Below are 21,253 nucleotides of genomic sequence, written 5' to 3' on the forward strand. Positions count from 1 at the left end.
TGTTATTAAACAAAATTAAGATAAAAACTTTTTCTAAAATATACAAATTTTAACACTTTTTATTATTTTACCCCTAATTGCAAATGACTTAATCTTTATCGCCCGTTGCACAACGAATGCTTTCTACAAGGTACCCTGACGACAATGTTTGCGGTATCTGCGCTCTATGTGTGTTTCGTGTATGCACTGTAACACGCTCTTGGTGTTCTGAGTCCGGTACCCATCTATCACACGGAACTTTCCATACTAGACTGCTGCGCTCTGTTTGTAATTGTCTGTCAAGAGCAAGGACTCTTTATTTTTATGTAATTCCTAAAGATTTCTACATTTTGTCCCCGAACATTTTGTCATCATGGGGACCTCTGTATCGAGGTCTGACTTCACCTGGACTTACACAGATGAACCTCATCTAACAAGAAGAAAAGAAATGCTGAGTGAGTATGAAATTGGTTATGAAATTGAAATTTGATAAACTCACCGGTTGTGTAACTGTAAGTAAGCGGTGGGTCGCGCGCTGTGTAGTGTTTGGGATGGGCGACGGAGACTGGTACGGGTGCACTGGAGACGCAATGCAAGGTCGTTGTCAAGCGGACTGGTGGCACTGTCAGGCATTGCTGACACCGACAAAACTACCCAGCGGATGAAACTGCTTACTCGTGTGAAACAACTAATTATAAGTGATTATTACGTAAATAGTGCACAACCTTTTTGTTTCCTTTTTATTATTTATTCGGATAACTTTCCGTATGGCGCCACCACTTTTTCACTCATTTTTACAAAAAGGGATATATCAATCAGGTAAATTAGATACTATATTATTTTATTTCGAATGAAAAAGTGGTGGCGCCATACGGAAACTTTTCCATTTATTCTCTTCGCACCTTGCACCGTCGACCAATGAATGGCGCCACCAACACACCATCCCAGTTTAGCTTCCTACGTGAGCTGTTTAAGGATTAAACTACTCAAGATAGGGAGTCCGGCACTTTTGAGGTTTTTCCAGAGCACCTACACAAAATTGATATCAATGGAAAGCTTGTCCCATGAGTAATTTGATAGTAAAAAAATTATTGCCATAGGTTCATTATTCACAAAGTTATGCTCGTTTAAACGTTGCTTTTTGGGGGGAGGGTGTCTGTCATATATTTGAATCAATTTTTTTTTAGCGCACATACACACAATTGGTATCAATGGAAAGCTTGTCCTATTTGTAAGTTGATAGTAAAAAAAAATACTGCCATAGGTTCATTATTCACAAAGTTATGCTCGTTTAAAGTTTTTTTTTTTTTTGGGGGGGGTGTCTTCATGTAATTCAAATTGATTAATTTCAACATTTGTTAAAACCAGGGACAAGGCACTTGACAACAAAATTGGTCGATCCATTGCTGCACGATAAGTTTCAAAATAAATAAATAAATAAATTTTAAACATGAGTCAGTGTTAATCTGATGTCACTTTTGAGTTATTTTGTTTGTTTTGTGTCCTTTGTTGTTCCCTTGATAATAAAACCATGATAAAACACTATAAAAAAAAAAATTAAAAATAATAATTGACGATGTGCTTCAAGTTTAATTATTGTTTCTCCGTTGAGGATGTTCTGTGGGACCAGCAACAAAATTTAATCTTAAAGTTTAACCACGTAACCATGACGTAATCGCTAACACGCAGTTCAAAATGGAGGGGCTGTAATACTTGCCGTCAACCTGCCGTCAATTCGCTTGGTGCTGTCAACTAAGTCTTACTGTCAACTTGCCGTTTACTCCTCCAACATTAATTTAAAATCCACAAAAGAGGCAGAGAACTGAAAATATTTGCTACAGAGAATTTCCATAATTTTGAGGTTACATTTCAGTTCTATAATTGAGTTTTTCCCTCGCGAAAAATCTCAATCAGCAAAGCCGTCGGCCGGCATCTTGCTTTTCACTTAGCTTGCACAGGATTGACAACAGAGGGCGCTTTCCTGCACATGGAATAGTCTTAGCTCAAGACGTTAATGATCGTTACCGTGAATATCAACCTCGTCCCCATAGTTTACTTTTGACAAGCACCCTTCTTGCAACCGCTCGACACATCCTGGGGACGAGGTTGTGTTAATCATATAGTCGGTCGCGCGATGGTCGCGCGAGGGAAATCTTGCGCGCGATCCTAAGACGGAGGCCTAAAAACTGTGTCTTTTTATGATTGCGCGTCAAGATTTCCATCGCGCGACCGACTATAAACCGACACTTATGTACATCGCTTCCTGTAATTTGCTCACTGACGTCTTCTGCCAAGACTAATCAAATACTGCCATCTGCGTAGTGGTTGTGTTGACGGCGGCTTGACGACAAATAGTATAACAGAAAATGGAAAACTCAAAATGATAAAAATGGAGTCTGGACCTGCCTCCAAAAGATGGGCTTGCGCTAAAATGCGCCAGCGTTTACAACAAAACTTATGGATTCATTTTGTAGCGGTGACCCTAACACATATGATGATACCCCTATTGGACTTTATTTGGTTTTAGATTTTCAGTAATCAACGAAATGAAATGAACCTGACACCAATCTGCAACAAATTTTACAAACAATACAAAGTTTGAGGCAAATTTTCTTACCTTTTGAAAGCCTAAATGTTTACAACTTTCTCACGATCGGGAACGCTTATTTCTCTACAACATTTGTGTGAAATATAAATATTGTGTCACCATCCTCTCACGAGATATTAAGGCGAAAACGAGAACACATCGTCACGTGAACAAAATACAAAATGGATGCGCCCGCGTTAGCGGTGGTTGTCTGAAAGGCGAAAGTTAATCGCAAATTTTATCATCTTAAGTTGAAAAACAAAACAATAAATGATCACAACTCATGATCATGAACAACATAAGGTAACTTGGAGCAACTAAAGCGCCGTATATGTAGCACTTTTTCATTGATGAAGTTTGCCCTTTTTTACGTGTGACAGATACAAATACCCAAAAGGGGCGGATCGGTGGACTCGCTACTCAAGACTCAAGACTACTATTATGTTAAAAGGAAATTCTGAAGTGATTGCCGTATTCATTCCACCTTCAATAATTCTTAATTTAATTATAAATATTTGTGAATTAATTAACAAACAAATTTACAATAAATAACAATACATTATTAAAAAACAATTATTTTTATAATTTCATAGTCCCAGCATTTAAGTTAATGTTAAATTTAGCGATGCATGTGGGACTGCATGTCAACAGCCATGTTGGGCGCTATCGCCATCGGTCAATCTGCGCTATCAACCGCTTTTGAAAGATCTATTGGTTGCGCAGCAATCAGTCAATCGCGCAACAATCGGTCGATCGCTCAACATTCTGCAACGAACATGTGCGATCAACCGATCATGCGAGAATGGCTCGGGAATGGCTCTGCCGATTGTGCAGGAACGGTTTTGCGCGATCGGCCGATTGTGCGGGAATGGTTAGGCGCGATCGGTCGATTAAGCAGGGGCCGATTTCACAAAGATGATGTCACAATAAAAATCACTACAGTGATACTGATACCATTCCTGTACATTGGCAGATAGCGCATTCCTGGTCGAACGGGCGAAACCATTCCTGCACGAACGGTTGATCACGCCAACCCATTTCTGGATGATAGTGCAAAACTTTTCCTGCATGATCGGTTGATCGAGCAAAACTTTTCCTGCACGATCAGTCGATTGGCAAATCCATTCCTGCACAATCTGTAGATCGCGCAAAGCCTTTCCTGCACGATCGGCTGATCTCGCACAAATAAACTCGTAGCTTGATCGGTCAATCGCGTAAATATGTTCGTTGCGCGATCGAACGATTGTTGCGCAATCGACCGATTGTGCTCGATCGACCAATTGCTGCGCGACCAGTAGATTTTTCAAGAGCGCAGTGTGATCGATCGACCGATCGCGCAGATTGACCGATCGCACCCAACAGTCACATCTGAGGCGATTTGTGCAGTAGTATCAAGATCATATCATTTCAGTGACAAACAAAAGTGAAATATGACAAGCGACTTTACATTCATTAATATTCTGTGGTCCCCAAAAAGGGTAGTTAGGTATTTTCCCCCACAAATATTTAATGAAAGTTTATACTTTTTATAAACAAGATAGTTGGCCTTTTCCTCAATTTTGACAGTGATACCACAAACTCGGAAACTGCCTAGGTAGATATCTGGTCCACAATAAAACAAAACGTAAAACAAAAAACTGTTGTCACTATTTTTTAATTTTACAAAATGGCAAATCTAGTGATATAAAACTGTTACATTAATAGGTCTTGAAACTTGCTAAAAATGTTGACAGTAAGGCTGAGTAAAAAAGAAACATGTCTAGCGTCCGGGTTTCTCAAAAAAAGGAAGGAGGAGGGGCTTTTTATTTTTTATTATTTATTAAATTAAAAAGATGGCCGCCATTCTTTTTAAAATGTCAAATATCCATTGTTTTTTCTACTGCTCAAACACACAAAACATAATGAAACATTTTGGTCAAGACATTTAGACAAGACATTGTTCTAGCTGAGATCGTTTAAAATAACCTTTTTCTTAAAAAATAAATAAAAAAATGTGCAATAAAAAACAAAATAAAAAAGAAGGCAACCTCTAAAAAGGAAGCGGGCGGGGATGCTAAACATGTTTTTTGTTTTACTTGGCCTAATGAGTGTATTTATAATTAACATATTTGCAAAAATGTGTGTTTTCATCAGTTGTGGTTTGAGCGACAATGTACATGTTTAGGTGTGCGCCATCTTGGTTTTGGGTGTAGATTTGTTTATTCAGAATTTGTAGTCATAGCTGCCTGCACTAGAACTTCATAAATTTGCTGGAAGCCATATTCCCATAAAGATAGCGTTCATCTGGAAAGATCTAGTATAGCAAATAACATTCAGCAAAATAAATGTATTTTTAAAATTGAAGAACTCGGCTTGTATTTAAAGTTTATAGGAGGGATGGGGGTCTTTTTGCGATCGAATCCAGAAAATGTGTTGACCATCATCATCATCTTTTTATTTTTTTCAGAGAAATATCCAGAGCTGAAGCGCTTAATGGGACATGATACAACGATTGTTTGGATCATGTTCTGTATGGTTGTCACACAAATCTTGACAGCTTGGTGCTTGAAGAATGAATCATGGATGACCATCTGTGTTGTGGCATACTGCTTTGGAGGTGTAGTCAACCACGGTATGTCACTGGCGATACATGAAGTGGGTCACAACTTGGCTTTTGGTCACGGTCGACTGATGTGGAACAGAATCGTAGGATTTATGGGAAATGTGATTATCGGCGTTCCGATTTCAATTTCATTTAGGCGTTATCATCAGGATCATCATCGATATCAGGTGAGAACTGAACTACTAGAACTGAGATATGTGTTTTCTGTAATCACTATGTGGCTGAAATCCAGGTTGAATGAACCAAGTTTATAATGGCTTAAATCCAGGTTAAAAAGTAGGAGAGGGGTGATTTTTCATGTCCCTGGGGAGTAAATAAACTAGAATAGACTTCTATTGTATGATGAACCTGTCTGGCTTATCTTTTTAGAAAAATTGATTGAAACGATTTGTCATTTTCTACTTGACTTTGTCCATCTTTGTGATAAGGAAAATTTGCAAGTGTGCATCACAAAGTCATGGGGTCATGGGCCCGCTGAAGGGCCCCTAAAAAATGTTTAAGACACAGTTTTTCAAACCTACAGTCAATAATATCATTGAATGATAGTAAGAAAAATACATATTACACAACATGTGATATTTTTCTTTTTGGTTAACCACCTCTTTCCCAGGGTGAACAATCACTAGATCCAGATCTTCCCTCTGAATGGGAGGGATACTTCTTCAGGAATACCCTCCTCAAGTTCATCTGGATGCTGTTACAACCCTTCTTCTACGCCTTCCGCCCGATGTTACGCCGTCCCAAATCCCCCACTCGTCTTGAAGGCATCAACTACGTGGTTCAGATCATCTTCAATGCGATTATCATCTACTTCTTCAGTTTCAAGGCCTACGTGTACCTAATTCTAGGTACTGTCACCACGATGGGTGTCCATCCATTAGCAGGCCACTTCATCTCGGAGCACTATCTCTTCAAGGAAGGCCATGAGACCTATTCTTACTATGGGCCGTATAACTACATCGCCTTCAATGTTGGTTATCACATGGAGCATCATGATTTCCCCAATATACCAGGCAGCAGGTTGCCCTTGGTAAGTCTTGAGTATTTTTAGTTTGTTGGCGCTACCCATCCCCCTACCTGCTACCCATCCCCCTACCTGCTACCCATCCCCCTACCTGCTACCCAGCCCCCTACCTGCTACCCATCCCCCTACCTGCTACCCATCCCCCTACCTGCTAACCAGCCCCCTACCTGCTACCCATCCTCCTACCTGCTACCCAGCCCCCTACCTGCTACCCAGCCCCCTACCTGCTACCCAGCCCCCTACCTGCTACCCATCCCCCTACCTACTACCCAGCCCCCTACCTGCTACCCATCCTCCTACCTGCTACCCAGCCCCCTACCTGCTACCCATCCCCCTACCTGCTACCCATCCCCCTACCTGCTAACCAGCCCCCTACCTGCTACCCATCCCCCTACCTGCTACCCAGCCCCCTACCTGCTACCCATCCCCCTACCTACTACCCAGCCCCCTACCTGCTACCCATCCCCCTACCTGCTACCCAGCCCCCTACCTGCTACCCATCCCCCTACCTACTACCCAGCCCCCTACCTGCTACCCATCCCCCTACCTGCTACCCATCCCCCTACCTGCTACCCATCCCCCTACCTGCTAACCAGCCCCCTACCTGCTACCCATCCTCCTACCTGCTACCCAGCCCCCTACCTGCCACCCATCCCCCTACCTACTACCCAGCCCCCTACCTGCCACCCATCCCCCTACCTACTACCCAGCCCCCTACCTGCTACCCATCCCCCTACCTGCTACCCAGCCCCTACCTGCTACCCAGCCCCCTACCTGCTACCCATCCCCCTACCTGCTACCCATCCCCCTACCTACTACCCAGCCCCCTACCTGCTACCCATCCCCCTACCTGCTACCCATCCCCCTACCTGCTACCCATCCCCCTACCTACTACCCAGCCCCCTACCTGCTACCCATCCCCCTACCTACTACCCAGCCCCCTACCTGCTACCCAGCCCCCTACCTGCTACCCATCCTCCTACCTGCTACCCATCCCCCTACCTACTACCCAGCCCCCTACCTGCTACCCATCCCCCTACCTGCTACCCATCCCCCTACCTGCTACCCAGCCCCCTACCTGCTACCCATCCCCCTACCTGCTACCCATCCCCCTACCTGCTAACCAGCCCCCTACCTGCTACCCATCCTCCTACCTGCTACCCAGCCTGCTACCCATCCCCCTACCTACTACCCAGCCCCCTACCTGCTACCCATCCCCCTACCTGCTAACCAGCCCCCTACCTGCTACCCATCCTCCTACCTGCTACCCAGCCTGCTACCCATCCCCCTACCTGCTACCCATCCTCCTACCTGCTACCCATCCCCTACCTGCTACCCAGCCCCCTACCTGCTACCCATCCCCCTACCTGCTACCCATCCCCCTACCTACTACCCAGCCCCCTACCTGCTACCCATCCCCCTACCTGCTACCCAGCCCCCTACCTGCTACCCATCCCCCTACCTGCTACCCAGCCCCCTACCTGCTACCCATCCTCCTACCTGCTACCCAGCCTGCTACCCATCCCCCTACCTGCTACCCATCCCCCTACCTACTACCCAGCCCCCTACCTGCTACCCAGCCCCCTACCTGCTACCCAGCCCCTACCTGCTACCCAGCCCCCTACCTGCTACCCAGCCCCTACCTGCTACCCAGCCCCCTACCTGCTACCCAGCCCCCTACCTGCTACCCAGCCCCCTACCTGCTAACCAGCCCCCTACCTGCTACCCATCCCCCTACCTGCCACCCATCCCCCTACCTGCTACCCATCCCCCTACCTGCTACCCAGCCCCTACCTGCTACCCATCCCCCTACCTGCCACCCATCCCCCTACCTGCTACCCATCCCCCTACCTGCCACCCATCCCCCTACCTGCTACCCATCCCCCTACCTGCTACCCAGCCCCTACCTGCTACCCATCCCCCTACCTGCTACCCATCCCCCTACCTGCTACCCAGCCCCCTACCTGCTACCCATCCCCCTACCTGCTACCCATCCTCCTACCTGCTACCCATCCCCTACCTGCTACCCATCCCCCTACCTGCTACCCATCCTCCTACCTGCTACCCATCCCCTACCTGCTACCCAGCCCCCTACCTGCTACCCATCCCCCTACCTGCTACCCAGCCCCCTACCTGCTACCCAGCCCCCTACCTGCTACCCAGCCCCCTACCTGCTACCCATCCTCCTACCTGCTACCCATCCTCCTACCTGCTACCCAGCCTGCTACCCATCCCCCTACCTGCTACCCATCCCCCTACCTACTACCCAGCCCCCTACCTGCTACCCAGCCCCCTACCTGCTACCCAGCCCCCTACCTGCTACCCAGCCCCCTATCTGCTACCCATCCCCCTACCTGCTACCCAGCCCCCTACCTGCTACCCATCCCCCTACCTGCTACCCATCCTCCTACCTGCTACCCAGCCCCCTACCTGCTACCCAGCCCCCTACCTGCTACCCATCCCCCTACCTGCTACCCATCCCCCTACCTGCTACCCATCCCCCTACCTGCTACCCATCCCCCTACCTGCTACCCATCCTCCTACCTGCTACCCAGCCCCCTACCTGCTACCCAGCCCCCTACCTGCTACCCATCCCCCTACCTGCTACCCATCCTCCTACCTGCTACCCAGCCCCCTACCTGCTACCCAGCCCCCTACCTGCTACCCATCCCCCTACCTGCTACCCAGCCCCCTACCTGCTACCCATACCCCTACCTGCTACCCAGCCCCCTACCTGCTACCCAGCCCCCTACCTGCTACCCAGCCCCTACCTGCTACCCAGCCCCTACCTGCTACCCAGCCCCCTACCTGCTACCCATCCTCCTACCTACTACCCAGCCCCCTACCTGCTACCCAGCCCCCTACCTGCTACCCATCCCCCTACCTGCTACCCATCCCCCTACCTGCTACCCATCCCCCTACCTGCTACCCAGCCCCCTACCTGCTACCCAGCCCCTACCTGCTACCCAGCCCCTACCTGCTACCCAGCCCCCTACCTGCTACCCATCCCCCTACCTGCTACCCAGCCCCCTACCTGCTACCCAGCCCCCTACCTGCTACCCAGCCCCCTACCTGCTACCCAGCCCCCTACCTGCTACCCAGCCCCCTATCTGCTACCCATCCCCCTACCTGCTACCCAGCCCCCTACCTGCTACCCATCCCCCTATCTGCTACCCATCCCCCTACCTGCTACCCATCCCCCTACCTGCTACCCATCCCCCTACCTGCTACCCAGCCCCCTACCTGCTACCCATCCCCCTACCTGCTACCCAGCCCCCTACCTGCTACCCATCCCCCTACCTGCTACCCAGCCCCCTACCTGCTACCCAGCCCCCTACCTGCTACCCAGCCCCCTACCTGCTACCCATCCCCCTACCTGCTACCCAGCCCCCTACCTGCTACCCATCCCCCTACCTGCTACCCATCCTCCTACCTGCTACCCATCCTCCTACCTGCTACCCAGCCCCCCTACCTGCTACCCAGCCCCCTACCTGCTACCCATCCCCCTACCTGCTACCCAGCCCCCTACCTGCTACCCATCCCCCTACCTGCTACCCATCCTCCTACCTGCTACCCATCCTCCTACCTGCTACCCAGCCCCCCTACCTGCTACCCAGCCCCCTACCTGCTACCCATCCCCCTACCTGCTACCCAGCCCCCTACCTGCTACCCAGCCCCCTATCTGCTACCCATCCCCCTACCTGCTACCCATCCCCCTACCTGCTACCCATCCTCCTACCTGCTACCCATCCTCCTACCTGCTACCCAGCCTGCTACCCATCCCCCTACCTGCTACCCATCCCCCTACCTACTACCCAGCCCCCTACCTGCTACCCAGCCCCCTACCTGCTACCCAGCCCCCTACCTGCTACCCATCCCCCTACCTGCTACCCAGCCCCCTATCTGCTACCCATCCCCCTACCTGCTACCCATCCCCCTACCTGCTACCCATCCCCCTACCTGCTACCCATCCTCCTACCTGCTACCCAGCCCCCTACCTGCTACCCAGCCCCCTACCTGCTACCCATCCCCCTACCTGCTACCCATCCCCCTACCTGCTACCCAGCCCCCTACCTGCTACCCATCCCCCTACCTGCTACCCATCCTCCTACCTGCTACCCAGCCCCCTACCTGCTACCCAGCCCCCTACCTGCTACCCATCCCCCTACCTGCTACCCATCCTCCTACCTGCTACCCAGCCCCCTACCTGCTACCCAGCCCCCTACCTGCTACCCATCCCCCTACCTGCTACCCAGCCCCCTACCTGCTACCCATCCCCCTACCTGCTACCCATCCCCCTACCTGCTACCCAGCCCCCTACCTGCTACCCAGCCCCCTACCTGCTACCCAGCCCCTACCTGCTACCCAGCCCCTACCTGCTACCCAGCCCCTACCTGCTACCCAGCCCCCTACCTGCTACCCATCCTCCTACCTACTACCCAGCCCCCTACCTGCTACCCAGCCCCCTACCTGCTACCCATCCCCCTACCTGCTACCCATCCCCCTACCTGCTACCCATCCCCCTACCTGCTACCCAGCCCCCTACCTGCTACCCAGCCCCCTACCTGCTACCCAGCCCCTACCTGCTACCCAGCCCCTACCTGCTACCCAGCCCCCTACCTGCTACCCAGCCCCCTATCTGCTACCCATCCCCCTACCTGCTACCCAGCCCCCTACCTGCTACCCATCCCCCTATCTGCTACCCATCCCCCTACCTGCTACCCATCCCCCTACCTGCTACCCATCCCCCTACCTGCTACCCAGCCCCCTACCTGCTACCCATCCCCCTACCTGCTACCCAGCCCCCTACCTGCTACCCAGCCCCCTACCTGCTACCCAGCCCCCTACCTGCTACCCAGCCCCCTACCTGCTACCCAGCCCCCTACCTGCTACCCATCCCCCTACCTGCTACCCAGCCCCCTACCTGCTACCCAGCCCCCTACCTGCTACCCAGCCCCCTACCTGCTACCCATCCCCCTACCTGCTACCCAGCCCCCTACCTGCTACCCATCCCCCTACCTGCTACCCAGCCCCCTACCTGCTACCCATCCCCCTACCTGCTACCCAGCCCCCTACCTGCTACCCAGCCCCCTACCTGCTACCCAGCCCCCTACCTGCTACCCATCCCCCTACCTGCTACCCAGCCCCCTACCTGCTACCCAGCCCCCTACCTGCTACCCAGCCCCCTACCTGCTACCCAGCCCCCTACCTGCTACCCAGCCCCCTATCTGCTACCCATCCCCCTACCTGCTACCCAGCCCCCTACCTGCTACCCATCCCCCTACCTGCTACCCAGCCCCCTACCTGCTACCCAGCCCCCTACCTGCTACCCAGCCCCCTACCTGCTACCCAGCCCCCTACCTGCTACCCAGCCCCCTACCTGCTACCCAGCCCCCTACCTGCTACCCAGCCCCCTATCTGCTACCCATCCCCCTACCTGCTACCCAGCCCCCTACCTGCTACCCATCCCCCTACCTGCTACCCAGCCCCCTACCTGCTACCCAGCCCCCTACCTGCTACCCATCCCCCTACCTGCTACCCATCCCCCTACCTGCTACCCATCCCCCTACCTGCTACCCATCCCCCTACCTGCTACCCAGCCCCCTACCTGCTACCCAGCCCCCTACCTGCTACCCATCCCCCTACCTGCTACCCATCCCCCTACCTGCTACCCAGCCCCCTACCTGCTACCCATCCCCCTACCTGCTACCCATCCCCCTACCTGCTACCCATCCCCCTACCTGCTACCCATCCCCCTACCTGCTACCCATCCCCCTACCTGCTACCCATCCCCCTACCTGCTACCCATCCCCCTACCTGCTACCCAGCCCCCTACCTGCTACCCATCCTCCTACCTGCTACCCATCCTCCTACCTGCTACCCATCCCCCTACCTGCTACCCATCCCCCTACCTGCTACCCATCCCCCTACCTGCTACCCAGCCCCCTACCTGCTACCCAGCCCCCTACCTGCTACCCATCCCCCTACCTGCTAACCAGCCCCCTACCTGCTAACCAGCCCCTCCCTAATCCTTTTCTTCAACCAAAGCCTTGCTTTCAATTGTGATTTGCTTCATTTAGGGTCTGGGAGGGCACATCACTTTGATAAGGCTTTGCTTTACCCTGGTAGAAGATTTTCGAAGATTTAAAATAAATAAAAAATCCAAGCTTCATCATAAAAAGGGGAAATACCCACATTCCAAACTAACCTTCCTTATTTCCAAATTGCTGCATGCACTCAGAAGCAGATTTATTATTTGTTTGAAACAATGGTTCTCCTTAGAATTAATCTCATGGTATTCAGATTTCTGTTCTGTTAGGAATTGTGTTTTTAAAGAAGTCAACAACATTTAGATAAACAGCTTATTAACAAATTAATTGAATCATGTTCGATATAAAATAATGGTTTAAAAAGAGTTCTTTCAAACAAGGTTTTTTTGTGTAAAAAGTTTAGGTGATGTGGCTTTCCACTAGTCTGGCGCAAAGATCACTTTTGAGTGTGGTTCATTATTGCTTTAGTGTATAGAAGAGAAACCATTTAAGTATTTAAAGGGGGCCCACATGTATCATGTTTGTAAGTGCAAACATTTCACAGCCAGTACCAACCTTTTTCTAATTCCACAGGTATATACCAGCATATTTAATAAATGGGGAGGTTAGGGTCAAAGCATCCATGTTAAATTTATGCAAACACTTTATGGCAAACTTTACATGGACTTTGTACACTGACATTGACACTCAAATAGTTTAGATTGATAGATGCACAATGTATACAGCATGATGTTACCCATCAGTGCATGCACAGTTGGTTAATGACCTCATCACCTGATATTAACATCGCATCATCTTGGTTTCACCATATATGGAGTTATTATCCCCATGTGTTGTACAGTGTAGTGTGCATTTTAGAGGACATGTTGTTTTTCATGTTTTTAAGTTGACTCCCCAAATGGTTGTCATGGCAGCAGTAACTGCTTTTGACTTTGGTGCAAAGCGGGTGTATAATATGTACACAACCCATAGCAGGGCTCTTCCTAGATGGTTACTACGTACACTAAATGAGAGAGACATCTGGTCATATTTAGTATGTTGGCAAGCCTATTAGTCTAAAAATAGCAACCTGCTTGTGTGAAATTGTTTTTATTTTACATTCAAACATCACACAAATATAATACCAGACCTTCAATATGTAATTCCAAATACATAATTGTAAGCCATATGGCTTTTCAAGGAAAAGTAATTTGGGTTGCTTGGTGGCAGCAGACTTACCAGGTAACATCCATTGTTCTTAATTTGCGTGTGCTCAAAACTAAACAATAAAATTTACCTGAGTAAGTCTACTGCCACCTGGCGTCCCAAAGTCTCCCATTGAATAGTTTAAAATATTTTGTTGATTTACTGACAAATGTTGTGATCAAAAGGGGTGGGGGTAGTCAAGTTTTCATTATTCCATCAGATTATGATGCATCAGGGAATGATTTCGTTAAGCATTTTGCATAGCAAAATACTTAGGCTGAGCTAGTTTATTGCACACTGATTTGAGTAGAAACTGATACATTTTGTGTATAATTTTGCTCTGCTATAGACCGTATTGAATATGACATCACACAGCTCAAATATCTGACCTAAAAGATGGCATCTGTACGTGTGTGTGTGCGTGCATATGCCGTAGATATCAAACTGGGAACGTTGCGTGCTTCGATGGTACGTGTTTGGACGTGCATAAAGTTTGCCTTACGAGATAGCGTCTTTATATAGCAAAAAGGGGTTATTCAATACGGCCTATACAAGGGAAATCGATCACTATGCATGTTGAATAGAAACTAATTGTTGTTTGCGTAAAATGTTGTTTTTATTTCAGGTGAGTAAGATTGCACCTGAATACTACAGTGATTTACCAAGACATGATTCCCTCGGCATGGTGGTATGGAAGTTCATCTTTGAGAGTAGCTTTGGACCCTATGCACGCTACAAGAGACAAGACTCAATGGATCCTAAAAACCTAGACGCTTGGGAAAAGCACAAATATAAAAGTGGTTAGGCAGTTTTCTTATTTCACATTTCCATCATTGTCATGTTTTCTTTGTAGTTTTTTGAAATAAATACAGCCTTTTGGTTGGTTTATTTTAGAAAGAATAAACACTTCCAACTTGTCAAGTTGTGTGAAGTGACTTTGCAGTTATTATATGGTGTATAAACCTGGGCGACTAGTGAATCGTACTACTCGACTAGTAGTGCCTAAAAAAATTGCACTTTTGACACTAGTCGCGACTAATTTTTGGTTCCCAAGATGAATTGCGACATAATGTTTGCCAAAGGCGCAATATTTCAATTCATGCTAAAAGAATTGAAGAATTGTGTCACTGATGTCTGATTGTAAATTATGTTGTCAAAAATAGACATGGCGATTTTTCTAGTAGTCGTGACTGTTTTTGTAGTAGTCGTGGTGACATGATTAACCAAGTAAGTGAAAAACTGTTAGTTGCGACTCCATTGAGCAATCAACAGTCGCAACTACGACACTAGTCGCCTATGCTTATTGGTGTAGTTAGTGTAACATTTACTCTGTATTTATTCCTTGTTTTCAAAGTTTCAAAGAGGGCTTGTGGATTTATTTTCTAGAATGTCCTTTCGTCTTTCCTTCACTCATAACAGGGTTCACATTTTCCTTAGATGCTTGTGTTATCCTCAAACTGCACTTTAGTCTTGAATTAAATTATGTTTTCATTTCACCAACATTTATATGTTGGGGGCAGTAAGAGGAGGTTAATCCAAAGAACTTATAGTTTACTTTTTTTCTGTGGACAAGTTCCATGAATGTACGTGGTGGGAATTTATTCAAATTATTTGTTTTACTCACACCAATTTGTGACATTGCTGTATAGTCCGAGCTTTCTAAATATGTTACAAAAAGCCCAACTCTATTTCTACAGGATTTGAACCCTTGCTCTGCATGCAAGGTCATAAAATTGCTAGACCACTGAGTGAACCTCTCTAGTGATTAGAGGGCAGTTTGAATTCTTTGTAGCAGCGGCTACCAAATAATTTGATTTAATAACTTAAAACGGGATGAATAATCATATTTGGATTTTACCCTTGTAGTTGTACTAGTAAGGTAATCAATGTGTGGTGAAGAGGTTTTCAATAATCTTGATAATTTTACCGAGACGAATTTGAGGTAAATTATCAACAAACAGGCCTCGGCGGGGTTAAACCACTAGTTGAAAACCGATTCAACACACTTTGATTCCCATTCATAAATACCTTTTCGGTCAAAAAACATCAACACTTTTTGGTCAAAAAGTAAAATAAATGCCAAAATTATAATTGATCAATGATTTCTTTCAACACAACACTCCTCCAGCTATGAAATGGTAAGGCCCTCGGGTAAACAACTCCTTATAAGAGACTGTTGTGCGCGTCGCGTGATGTTGCACAACTGTCCCGGCCGTTGCTCTCTACCAATAGGAATGAAGAAACTGTCTTATAAGCACAGGTGCAAGCTCGCGTGTCACGCCCATGTTTCAACACTTTTTACTGGTCATAAACAAAGGTTTATATACACCCACGTGACGTGCTCTCCACCAATAGGAATAGCGAAACTGTCTGAGGTATTTATGAATGTGTTTTAAATGATCTATGATAGTACTTAGTATGCAATGCTTATCACCTCCCCTCCCCCCTAAAGCAATGAATACACCAATTCAAGAATAAGTGCGTTTACATTACTTAATTATGCTTTTCATACCATCAATGTTTTAACGTGGGAATTATTTTATGTATAGTAACGCCATTTCTAAAACTAGTTTTGCATAATGACACAGTTAATATTTGAGGGACCAAAACATTGTCGACTCAGTCTGTTGTTTTTTTTATACACAACTTCTATACATTTCAGAAAAGCAGTACTTCACAATTTGCAGCTACAGATTAATGGCAATGGTAGACATAAAAGATTAGTTTTTAACATTTATTTTGATGTGTTTTCATTTTAGGCTGGTATTGATTGTTACAGAGGTCAAGGAACTTGCACCACTGAGCTGAAGTTTGGTGGGAAAAGGCCTGAACTTTTAAAGTTATCTTTTGTTTAGAATGTATTTTAAATCATCATGCAGCTAAATTGATTTATCACTAATCCAACAGAGTGCATCCTGTCTGCTCAAATATATCATTACAAGAAAAGCAAAAAGCAAAGAACAAAATTAATAACAAAAACTCAACAATTTAAAGTTGAAGACATTTAAATTAAAAGTGGGCCAGATTTTAAGCTTCATACATGTAAGATTTGTTTGAAAACAAAAACCAAAGCTTTCATGTGACAATGAAATACATTGTACATACTGAGGGCAAACAAATAAAAACTGCACTGCACACTAAGTGTTGCTGTGAAAAGTGTCTTAATATTAGCAATTGCTAAAAACCGTTAATGACCTGACATTTAGACCCTAGCAGAGTCTTTCTCGAAGGCTATGAACTATATTTGATCACTTTAAATTGTCTTATATAAAAAGAATATTTTACTAACTCTTATTTCTTACGGCCTAATGTTGTAGTATTCCTTCATTATTTGATTTTTTCAGTCGGTCTTTCAAATTAGAAAGTGTATTGATGAGTAATTTTGAAGAACCAACTTGTGAGAGTATGATTTTGATGTCACTCCGCAATTACCTGACTAATTTGAAATACTAAGAACAAAGTATTTTGATTATTGATGTATTTTTTCTTTGCAGGTTTATATTTTTGTCATTTGAAGTGAATTTAAGCCCCAAGTCATTACCAATGAATGATTTTTGCGAATTTAGTTGAACAGGTCACACTTGTGTATACAATAGACTGCCTACTGACCATAACCAAATAACACCTAAAACTTTTTTTTAAAGTTGGGAAATGGTCCTTTCTTATTGATTGCTTCAGAAATGAAAGAAATTTTTGTAAAAAATGCTCAAAATTTGTGAAATTTGAAAGTGGATATTTACAGTTATGCAAGTGGTTAAAAAAAATATATATTCCACACTGAATGTTATTAAATATGAACAAGTGAGAATAATTTGATTTATAATAACATAATACCACCATTTATATAGCGCCTCTTCCCAAGGTTGCAATGCAGAGGCAGAGGTACACCATCGCTTTTTTCATTTAACTAAAAAGAACTGGCTGTTTGCAATTTGCTTGAATACTAACCAACTGACTTTGGTCTAAATCAAGAAGTGGTAATGATGTAACATTTCAAACCTTGGTATTGCTGCACGCTAAGAAAGACGCTAGGGTCAAAAGGTCAAACCATAACCACTGTTTGACAGTTTAAAGATAATTGTATTGAAGCTAAGCCTTGCAAATCTTCATTGTATTTGTGATCAGCTACAAGTTGCCAGACCACAATCTGTAAGTTCCTCTTGGTGTTGGTAATGCAAGTAGGGTTTGAAACTTTGCATGGTGGAAGCATAACTAGATGAGGTTAGCAGTAACACCATTTGAAAATCTACTTTGAGTAGTGTTGGTTCTGAAAATAACCAGTGGTTGATAACTTCAAGTTTTGATCAGTATGCTCGTCTTCAGGAGAATGCTGGTTCATATGATATTACCGCAAGTAGACTACATCACATGTACTTTTTATTGCACTGTGATAATTTAGTACGATATATTTAAATGTAGATCGTTGGTTATGTTGCTACAGCTATTACTTTTAGTTCCAATCATCCCTAGTTCTCTTCGCTGCCCATTGGTCACAGTAACTTGAATAATTATAAATTGTTTAATTAACTGACTGTAATTAATCAGAAAGCTAAAAATTGTGATACACTCAGTACCCGTTTTGAGTGTGTTAAGAATTGTTTTTCCGGAAAGCACTGCAATCTCAGAAAAATTTCCCCCAATTGATGGATTTTAAAAATTTGATTAAAATAAGCAATGAATCTTATCCAAATGTCATCTTTGTATAATCACCTGTAATTAATGACATTTCCACTGGTTGATTGTATGTGATATGTTAACTGGAAACTAGAGGATGGAAATGAATTTAGTCTTCAAAATACCAAAGATGTTTCCATACCTTAAAATTTGAAGTAGACTTTCTAGACTGCAAGTCTTGAGACTTTTTTGATGTGAAAGCACAAGATGTTTCCAAAGTTACCCAAATTGTACTACTGTATATATGACACTTGCTTGGTCTATAATTAAGAAGTTTTTCAATGTTAGAGGTAGACAACATGAATGAGAAAACAGTGCTTGGTGTAATTGGAGAGCAATAACTTGTTTATGAATGGGATTGTTGAATCTACATGTATTAGCAATTTTCTCAGCTAAACTTGACGTGAAACTTGGAAATAAATGTTAAATGATCGAGTGCTACTAAAAGCTTTTGTTGTCACTGTTGTATATTTTGCAAAATACGAAGCTAAAGGCTTCACTCAGTCGGTAGGGTTGTACAAATTTTGGGAATAATGGTTGTATGCCAGGAATGTCTTTGACAACATCAAATTAAATCATGACATGTGAAGAGGAGCCGAGACCTAAAGGCGCAAAGTGTGTAAACATGTTGAGAGAATACAAAATCTTACAATACATTGGGAAAGCGACATTGTGTGAACTTTATGAAATTTTTATATTAAGAAAGGGCCACTTGTGAAAATATTATTGGAATTTATATGGAATTTGCGATACCAGATTTATCATTTCATAAATGACTTGTGTGGCATCTTGACTACTTCTGTAAAGAATGCCTAAAATGCTCATGTTTATTTCTTCTTGTTAAAGGCAGTGGACACTATTGGTAATTGTCAAAGACTAGCCTTCACAGTTGGCGTATCTCAACATATGCAAAAAATAACAAACCTGTGAAAATTTGAGCTCAATCGGTCATCGAACTTGCGAGATAATAATGAAAGAAAAAAACACCCATGTCACACAAAGTTGTGTGCGTTTAGATGGTTGATTTTGAGACCTCAATTTCTAAATCTGAGGTCTTGAAATCAAATTCGTGGAAAATTACTTTTTTCTCGAAAACTATGGCCCTTCAGAGGGAGCTGTTTCTCACAATGGTTTATACCACCAACCTCTCCCCATTACTCATCACCAAGAAAGGTTTTATGCTAATAATTATTTTGAGTAATTACCAATAGTGTCCACTGCCTTTAACAGGGAGACCAGGTCAATAGTTCACTTCAGAGGAAAAGCAAGATTTGTAAAAAGCAACAGAACAACCATGATTTAAAAAAAAAACCGGAACGCTGTCTGTTGACTGTACACGTGTGCAGTATTTCAATGATTCCAAGGTCATTAAATTATACGACTTAGCTTCAACGTTAATCATGTCCACCAAACTCACTACCAGATATTGGGTTTTATAGTCAAAGGAAATATGGTCGTATATTTCCCCTTCAACGTTGCAACACTTGTATGCATTATATCACATGTTTATAATAATACAATAAACCATATGGTTTTGCAGGCACAAAATGCCCACAGCTCAGTGGAAGATTTCATAAAATTTTGCAGTGCATTTTGCAGTGAACATGTACATGTATTTGTTATCAACTGTTGACACATACTTCCCATGTGAACAACTATCCAAGTTGCCTGCTGGGGAATGCTCTGGAAAGTTAAAAGTTATTCTTTATGTCACATCTATATGTCGTCAATTGGATTGTCACATCTATAAAGCCATCACCAATGACTGCCCAAAACACACAAACTTGTGACATAAAAATTATTTCATTTGCAAAGTATACTTCAGAATATGTGACGACATTGAGGACTTGTGATAACTTTGTTTTGCATCTTATTCTGTATAATATAATAAGTTTAAATAGTTTTTGATAATCAAATAATGTAAAATAAGTTGACAAAAGTTGATGTTTGATGCTATTGTAAGCCACCGTACAGCAGTCTGCTAATTGTGCATGTAATACAACACTGCTGTCTGGTTCATAATTAAAATGTCAGTCATTGAACCTTACCATACTGTCAGAATAACCTTTCTTTCTTTGTGTAAATTGATGTAATTACATGTACACATTCAACAGTGTAAGTGCCAATAACAGCATGAGTAGGAAACAAGAATATCAATTTTAGATGTGGGAGGAAAACTTCAAATTTTGGGGAAAACCCATGCAATCAGGTAGGGACTGAAAACCAATCTACTTGGAAAGCTCCGGTCTGAGGTGGGATTTGAACCTGGGGTCCACAGAGCGAAGGAAATTACTGAGCCAACCTTATTCAACAGAATATCTATTTTGGCTCCTGATTAATTAGATTTTGTTGCAATGTTGCTTTGTGCATTGGAGAAAAGACGTTAAATCAAATTTAACTTATTGACCCCTTGCAGGTGCGTCACACGCGGCGACTGATGCCACGCTCACCATGTTGGTGGTCAACTGGTTTACGTGTAAAGGTCGCGTCGCCTAAAATGCGCACTTATCTGAATAACATGTTGACATTGACCACAAAAATGGCGCATCCAAGATTATTCTGATGATGACATCAGGTGAATTGGGTCAATAATCGGTAAAAAGGGCAATGTAAGTTACATGTATGTGATGAATATACTTTGGATGAGTAACTACCAAAGCAAAATGTTCAAATAAATACATTCATGTAGAATGACCCTTGCGCAATTGTAGAACATAGCCCATCTGTGAACTCAATAGCTACATGAATTTTTCTCAATTTTGATCACTACTGTCGTAAAGATTGGTAATATTTTTGTCCAGATAAATAATTGATAAGTTTTAATATATTAAAAGTGCATACCAGTACCAATCCTCTAGTAAAATGCCATAATACACTGTCAATGGTGAGACAAATAGCATTTGGGGACCTTTAAGTATACTATTGTCTATTTTGATTGCCAAAACCAAAACAAGTTTGATAAATGTGAACAAAAACTTCACAATATAAACATAGTTCTTTTTTTCTTCAAGCAAACATCACCATTGAAGTTGAAGTAATTCTTAAAGGTCCTTGCCCTATGGCTGTGTAATGTGTATGAAGAATAAGGGTGAGAATTTACTCTTCCCAACACAAAGAAACCCCCTTCCCTTCAATCGGAAACTAGAAGCTGA

At 44.6% G+C, this 21,253-nt stretch overlaps 1 protein-coding gene across 1 annotated transcript; it reads left to right on the top strand.

Moving 5' to 3' along the window:
- The first annotated feature begins 225 nt into the window (after window positions 1-225).
- Window positions 226-20,148, top strand: LOC139938785 (sphingolipid delta(4)-desaturase DES1-like). Its single transcript, XM_071934416.1, has 4 exons — window positions 226-434; window positions 5,013-5,335; window positions 5,779-6,198; window positions 14,053-20,148. The coding sequence occupies exons 1-4, from the start codon at window positions 353-355 to the stop codon at window positions 14,230-14,232; spliced, it is 1,005 nt and encodes a 334-aa protein (XP_071790517.1). The 5' UTR covers window positions 226-352; the 3' UTR covers window positions 14,233-20,148.
- Window positions 20,149-21,253: the final 1,105 nt, after the last annotated feature.

This window comes from Asterias amurensis, chromosome 1 (genome assembly GCF_032118995.1).
Source record: "Asterias amurensis chromosome 1, ASM3211899v1".
NCBI classification, from domain to species: domain Eukaryota; kingdom Metazoa; phylum Echinodermata; class Asteroidea; order Forcipulatida; family Asteriidae; genus Asterias; species Asterias amurensis.

Coding starts and splice junctions, on each gene's coding strand:
- LOC139938785 (XM_071934416.1), top strand. CDS start 353: ATGGGGACCTCTGTATCGAGGTCTGACTTCACCTGGACTTACACAGAT. Junction 5,336..5,778: donor AGGATCATCATCGATATCAG/GTGAGAACTGAA, acceptor CCTCTTTCCCAG/GGTGAACAATCACTAGATCC. Junction 6,199..14,052: donor CAGGCAGCAGGTTGCCCTTG/GTAAGTCTTGAG, acceptor TTTTTATTTCAG/GTGAGTAAGATTGCACCTGA.